The 7,619-nt window shown below is 43.9% G+C and overlaps 1 protein-coding gene across 1 annotated transcript in view; it reads right to left on the bottom strand.

The window, feature by feature from the left end:
* Positions 1-2,875: 2,875 nt before the first annotated feature.
* The window catches only part of LOC108790669 (vomeronasal type-2 receptor 1-like), a 33,555-nt gene continuing 28,811 nt past the window's right edge, over positions 2,876-7,619 (bottom strand). Inside the window, exons 10-11 of the mRNA XM_018560981.1 lie at positions 5,925-6,048; positions 2,876-3,780 (exon numbers count right to left, since the gene is read on the bottom strand). Of these exons, the coding sequence (XP_018416483.1) occupies positions 2,876-3,780; positions 5,925-6,048 (1,029 nt within the window). The remainder of the gene's footprint in view (positions 3,781-5,924; positions 6,049-7,619) is intronic.

Here is a 7,619-nt window from a genome sequence, read left to right as displayed (position 1 = left end):
CTGAGCCGTGGTGAATAGCGGAACGTTGTTCGGCTCACTTCACTTTGGCTGGGTTATTCACTCGGCACCTTCGTGAATAACCCCCTTGGAGTTGTAAAATCATTTGGGGGGTGTCCACATACTTTTTGTAAGGTGTTCATAAACTTTCCGGCAAATAGTGTGTATGTGTAACTATACCTATATCCATGTCATGCAGGATGAGGGGTAGCCCCACTGCAAGGGTTAACTTTTTAGATTCCTGCAGTTCCGCTTTAATACAATGCAGTTAGCAGTTTCATTCTACGAGCAAACCTTGCATGTCAACAGACTTCACATGCTCCAGTTTCCACAGCACTTCCTGTATTTTTACACCAATCATTTTCTGGGGGGGACTTTATCAAAACTGGAGCAGAGAAAATCTGGAGCAGATTTGCAGATTTGCATTGAACCCAATCAGCTTCTCTGTCTCATTTTCAATTCCCAACAGAGCATATTGAAGAGAGAAGCTGATTGGTTGTCCTGGGCAACTGCTCCAGGTTCTGCCTGCTCCAGTTTTGATCAATTCCCCTCAATCTATATGGAGATACACTTAAAAAGGTGTTTAAATGTTTGTTTGTTTTGGGGGGAGGGGGGGGTTGATTTGACTCTGTGAAGTTCTGCTAAGCTAATAAAAACAAAAATACACAAGATAAGCTCAATATAAACGCAAGATAATGAATTTAAATGCAATTTTAATACATTGAGGGATGTTACAGAGCTGCGTAATAAATTATTGCTAAAAGACGTACTTGGGGGCCTAAAACATGTACCCATCGTATGTTCGAAGGGGAGTACAACTGACGTTATGATGACAGATCTGCATAGATAATAAACTTCTAGATCAGGCATAGCAAACTAGTTCAATTGGCCACATGTGGTCCTCTCGTTCCTTTTCTGTGGCCCTCAGTGGTTTAAGGATGAAAAAAAATGAATGCTCTTCAAGTTCCAGTTCTCCAGGTCATATTGTGGACTTCCTTACAAAGATTTTCACAATTTTCTTACCACACTTCACATTTGATAGCCCCTTTCTATGGGATGAAATAAGTTGTCATGTTTATTTACTATAACATTAAGTTCCAAAGTGCCATTATCTTTTTTCTGGAAGTAGGTGTGGCCCTCAGTAAAAATGATACGCCCCTTTGCAGATTTAGTCTCAGTTTGACTCACTTTGATGTGCTTGTTTTAGAATGAGTGTAGCGCCCTCTAAAATGTCGCTATTCAATTTAGAGATACCTGGACTGTAACCAGTCTAGATACTGATTATACAGAGCTCTGCATTCTATAGGTGTCCCTGAGTCTGCTGGATCGATTGCTCCTCCTGTTGCTGAGGAAAAGGGAGCCTTGGCATACAGTGAGGGAGGATCCACCCTCAGGTTATGACTATGCACCTGGCCCTAGCCAATCCCTGAGTAGGATGACTCAGAGGCATGGTTGAGGGCAGGTGATAAAAGGTCTGGGGACATTGTGGAGAGCTCTCTTTCCCCTAGGGGCCTCGCCCTAGGAGGACTGTGTGTGATGCAGAGCAAATGGCCTGGGCCTCAGCACATGGCAGGTGCTGAGGGGCCTGGAGGCCTAAGGATACACTGATACTTCACTGGGCCCATACACGTGGCAGGTGTTGGGTGCCTTGTTCTAAGAAGATACTCTCATTTAACTGGAGTGCTCCTTGGCAGTTGCAGATGCTGAGGGCACAGAAGTTCCAGATCCTAAAGAGGAAAATACCTGATGGAAGCTGGGTCGGGGAGGAGTCCGCTTGTTGAGGGGTACCGCAGAGGAGCTGGTGCGAGCGTCCGTCTGGGACCCACAAGGGAGATCCCACACCCTATTCCAGGTATCTGTTCACAGTACTACTACTACCACTATTGGTCTCTGGGACCAGATCGCAGCGATTTCGGCCTTAGCGGTTGCTAGGGGAGAAAGCTGTCCTCAGAAGATTCCAATGGCATCCTACAGACCCTAAACCCTCTCTCTCCTATTGATGTTGCAAATAAATACCCTAAAAAGACCCTAAGACTCGAGCCGTTCTGTCCGTGAGTGTCGGTGTGCTGTTGCTGATCAAAGGGGACCGGTAGCTGGAACCAACAGGTAGGAAAACCTATTTCAAACTCAGCGGCTCCTTCGGGGGTGAGCGCTACATGAGCAAGAAACTTTCTTGCATTACAAGAGGTATAGACTCCCGACAGTCATCTTAAATATGCAGTTCAGTTTTGGGCACCAGTTCACTAGAAGGATGTTGTGGCACTGGAGAGAGTGCAGAGAAGTTTTTTTTACTTTTAAAATTCCCGCCGGTTCTGCCCCCCTGCGACGCGGATGCTTGCAAGGGACGGAACACGGAAGGCGGATGGCGGCATGGGCCGGAGGACACAGGGGGGCTCGTGGACAAGGTAAAAGACAGTACGCTGTATTCCCGAGTGTAGCTCGGGGTTACCGCTTATGGTACTGAAAATGAGCCCCGATGGGGGGGGGGGGGGGGGGGGGATATGATCACTTTGTAAAGCTAACTAAATGGTCCACATAGTAAACTTGGTGCAAAATTGTTCACTTCAGCGACAATTGCACATGAAAATAGGACACTATTTTGATCTGGTAGAAAGTTTAATATTTTTAAGAAATAACACTGTAGATTGTTGATCCATGGAATATCTCATTGCCTTAATGGACCAGGAAGGATTTTTTCCCTCTGAGAGAAAATTGGATCATATATTATCAAGGTTCTTTGCCCTTCTCTTGGTTGAACTCAATGGACATGTGTCTTTATTCAGTCTAACTAACTATGTAGATTGTGTTGACGTTTTCAATCAGATGCTTTTAACAACCATAAGATAAATGTTCTTTGTATTATCCTTTCTTATACATGTCATTTTCTTCCTCGGGTAACGACATGCTCTCTGGAGTTCATGGCTGGTCTCCACAATATGATGAAACATTTTGGAAAGAAAAGACAGGCGATTAGTACCCAGGTTGATGACTGGATTGCAAAGCTCTCCAAAGCAACAGTGTTCTTTCCCGTTGAGCTAAGATAGGCTGGAATGAAGGAGACCCAGATGCTTAGAAAGGCCAACATGCTGAAGGTAATCAGTTTGGCTTCATTGAAGGTATCTGGGAGCCTCCTGGCCAAAAAGGCAACAACAAAACTCTTTGTGGCCAAAAGGAAAAGGTAACCCAACATCGTCCAAAAGGCAGAGGGGGAGTTTTCATTGCATTCAACAATAATTACTCCAGGCTTTTCTTGAAGGTTGATTTGAGAATATGGTGGGCGAAGAGTCAACCAAGAGACACACAGGATGAACTGTAAGAATGAGCAGATAGCGACTATGATGTAGGTCACTTGGAGCTTGGTCCACCTACTCAGTCTGCTATTCGGTTTGGTTGCTGCAAAGGCAAAAATAACTGTAATAGTTTTTGCCAAAATACAGGAAATACAGAAGGTGAAAGCCATGCCGAAAGTAGCTTGTCTCATGAAACAAATTTCATTTCTTGGATACCCAATGAAGGCCAAAGAGCTGAGAAAACAGAGTGACAGAGCCACCAGTAGAAGACAACTCAGAAAGTAGTTGTTGGCCTTGACAACAGGGGTGGCTTTGTAGGAGTGGAAAAGCATTAGCATTCCAACTGGTACTGAGAAAGACAGGGTACCAATCAAAGTCAATGCAGCTCCCATTGGATCATCGTATGAAAGATACTCTATGGTCTTCAAAAGGCATGTTGACTTTTCTGAATTTGGCCACTGGTCCCAAGGACAATTTGAGCAATCAAGAGAATCTATGAGACAAAAAACAAAATACTTGTTTAGTTGGAATTTATTAACAACATGTTCTAAAAGAGAATTTACCAAAACAGGGGTACTGTGCACCAAACAAGTGTACAGGTAATGTATAGCGGTTTTGTACATATTTTCTTTAGCTATTGTGACATGACAGCGCCGTGTCACTATGGTGATTGGTGTGTTTGGCGCCCAGGACTCTCGGCCAGAGGGGCTGAGAGGATCCAGAAAACATATAGGGGTTGATTTACTAACCTTATAAACACACCACGACATGTATACACCTCTGTAGTGTGTTCCCTCCCAGCATGATCTATGGGTGGAATCTAAACACCTTTGTAGTGTGTACACGCCCGGCAGGTGTGTTGTGCAAAGCCAAGCATTGAATTGCAAGGTGATGTTGTGTAAATTAGCTCTATGTTGTGTTGCTTGCGTTGATGAATGCAGGAATGTAAATGCATGAGCTAACCATTTTTGTCTAAACTGTGAAGCAGCATTATATATGCATCATGTGCATGATTTTTCCATATATGGCATTAGTGGAAATATGCTTTTAGAGACTTTTTGGTTGATAAATACGCTTTGCTGTGTGAAAATCACACGCACCTGGTGCGTGCGTGTGTTTAGGTTAGTAAATCACCCCAATAGTGTTACAGGGAAGGAGCTGTGTTTCCAGTTCTTTCCAGGTTTTCTGGAGTTTAGCTGGGATCTGGGTCTCTGGAGATTTCTAAGAGTCTTGGGCGCCAAACGCACCAACCACCATAGTGACACGGCACTGTCCTGTCACACTATTTATATGAGGACTGAATAAAAATGTAAAAATAGTTGATTTCTTGTTTAAAGGGTTTAGTAGTCCAAGATAAAATTTAAACAGAGAACAGTTATTCCTCACCATCAGGGCTTTGTCAGACAATTCAGTGAGAGAGAGAGAGGTTGCCTGAAAGGCGATAAGGATAACAGCCCATAGTGCTCTGGGAATCCTTTGTTATTTATTAAAGTCCAATCCCATGCTTTGGAATGCGTGGGGAAGATAAAATGATTGTGGTTTTTTTTTAAAGAAGAACTCAGGGAAAATAATATCTTAGCCCTTGCAATGGGGCTACCCCCATACTTCGTACCCATAAGAGTTAAGTGCTCATTTTGCCTAGGAAGGTAAAGTAACAGAGATATACTCACCCAAACTGTGATCTTTGCTGACTCCTAGACCTGTCCCTTTAGCCTTGCTCTCTCTCCACTACAAAGGTCTAAGTTCCTGTGAGTCACCCTGTCCTTTGCAGTGTATAGGGAGTTCCCCTATACACCACCAGGGATATTCCTTCGCTGGAATGTAGGGGGAGCGAGGCTGAAAGAAACGGTCTAGGAGACAGTCAGGATCATGGTTCGGGTGAGCATATCTCTGTTATTTTAGCTCCCTAGGCAAAATGAGCAGTTAACCCTTGCAGTGCGGGGGGTAGTCCTATTGCAAGGGTTAACATTTTATTTCTCTGCAGTTCTTCTTCAAGGGTTTCATAGACTTTGAGTGACTCCTGGGGGTTCAGAAGTGCCCTTTAACATTCCTGGACCTTGATTCCTTTATTAGCCTAATTATTAATGTTTTTTACAGTAAGAAAACAACAGAGAGCACAATGAATCGCACCTCCTCGTACCGATTTGCATAACATGTGTTAATGTGTGTTGCTGTAACACGTGCGGCAATGCCATGGTATCACAGTGCGATGTTGTGAATGGGCCCTAAAGGTAGGTAGAAAGGAAGCCAAGTGTTGAAAACCAGCTGAGATTAAACTAAGAGAACACAAGGTCAAACGTTAGTAGTAGCTATCTAGTAAATGGCATGGAAAGCAGTAGGACAGGAGTTCTCAAATCTCTGGGATTGGCCACAAACCTATGATAGCTGCGGACTTATGCTTCACCACTACTGAAGATAAGGGGTGCTAAACCTGGAAGACGTGGCATCAGGGCAACAATAAGCCTAGATCTGCTAGTGCTAAAGTAGAGCAGGCAAGTAGTTACGTCTGTCACAATGTGCATATAACTGAGCATAACTGCACTTTATGGCCCCACACTTAGGTGGTGTAAAGTTTAGATTTAAAAAGACAAAAGCTTATAATGGTTTAGTGATCTATGAGTTCTGATGGTTACTTGCCAGTCTGGTTGGAGATCTCTCCTTGTGAACAAGGCACGCATTCAAAGCAGCAGGCTGGCTGTCCATGTATAGCGACCTTCCGGAATCCTGGTGGACAGCTCACACTGCAGGCCGAGCGAGGGGACTGGAAAAGTCATAAATTCATCCACATTTGTATCAATTCCAAGTTATTTTTTGAATGTTATATAAAATGTTACTAGATGCAGATAGTCAACGCCTTTTGAACTTTGGCAAAGTATAACTATATGCTTTAACAATAGGACTGCGTCCACTCTTATTTATTTCTTTGTTTATTTATTTATTGTATTTGATTACTTAGAGGGCAAAGGAAGCTATACATGTTGAAATGGTTGGCATTCACCCCAATTCATGCCTTTATTAATATCTTGCACCAAATTCGATTCTTTTTTTTGTAGCAGTACCAGGAAAATAGAAGTTATTGTTCCAGCAATGTGATGAGGGTTACAGTTAACTCCAGCCAATTTTTTTTTAGTTATCTGGAGGAAGGTAAGACTCTCTTTCTAATTGTAATTACTGTCTGTGTCCCACTGGAGTGGCATCCCACCCAAGGCAGTCCCCGTAATGAGGCAGCCTGAGACTGTGGCCTCAGACGGAATCCCGTGGGGGGAGCGTCAGGCAGTGTGGCATGGCCCCTCTACTGTATAGTGTTTTCAGTGTACCTGTTGTCCCCTTTCTGGCCAGAGAGGCCCAGGTTGTTAAGAGACGGGCATAGAGATGTGTACATCTTTCTGCCCAGCTCTAAGCAACCTGGGACGCTCTCTCCATCACTGTATGCCAGGAGCTTGGTGGGACATTCTGGCTGGCATCCAGTCAAGCTCCTGGCAACCAGTGCCGTCACTGGTTGCAAGAAGCTCGGCCGGGATGCCATGCCTTCCACTGCTGCCTGACTCGACAAAAAAGCTAGGGACACCCCTGATCACACCACTTGCTAGTCCACATAGGTCTTCCCAGTAGGGTTGCCACCTTTTCTTCAAGCGAAATCCGAACACTCTAGAGATGCGCAGACAATTTTTGGGGAAAATTAGTCGTGGCTTATTCATATCTAAATAGCGCCACCCACTCATATGCAAATATTACAGGTGAGACTATTTTCAGTGGGGGGCCAGTAGCCCCTATCTTAATTTTGGTTGCCCCTGTCTGCCTGACATCTTGTGTCCGGGTTTCTGCTGCCATGAAACCCGAACAGAGCATTTAAAACCCGAACTGTTCGGGTGAATCCTGGACAGGTGGCAACCCTACTTCCCAGTGAGAACACAGACAGCAGTAAGAGGTTGACAAAGGTCCCAACCATTGTTAACCCAAAAAACGTTGTGCCTCCACTAGATTCTACTCGCTTCCTGTCCAGGGGACAATGCAAAACATGAGGGAAAATCTTAATGGTGGCACAGACAGCAATATAAATGTTTTAATCTTTCCCCACACTATGTAAAACACCATAACCTCGCACTTCTACACTGTTTTAAGTACAGGTAGAAATCCATTTTGCAATTTTAAAGGTAAACAGTATTGGTGTTGGGTCAACTGTATTGTATTGTTTAAAAGTGTATTTAAACTCCAGTTGTGAACATATTTATTTGCTCCCTTTTGGCCTGTTAAATATTCCATTAAAAGTGTTTTGTTACATTTGTTTTCAAAAAGTGCTGTTTATCCTGCCAGACATCTAGCTCAAAGCTT

Source organism: Nanorana parkeri, unplaced genomic scaffold, assembly GCF_000935625.1.
Source record: "Nanorana parkeri isolate BGI_ZX_2015 unplaced genomic scaffold, ASM93562v1 scaffold491, whole genome shotgun sequence".
Lineage (NCBI taxonomy): Eukaryota > Metazoa > Chordata > Amphibia > Anura > Dicroglossidae > Nanorana > Nanorana parkeri.
The sequence above is the reverse complement of the archived record's forward strand: the minus strand, read 5'-3'. Positions and strand labels throughout refer to the sequence as shown.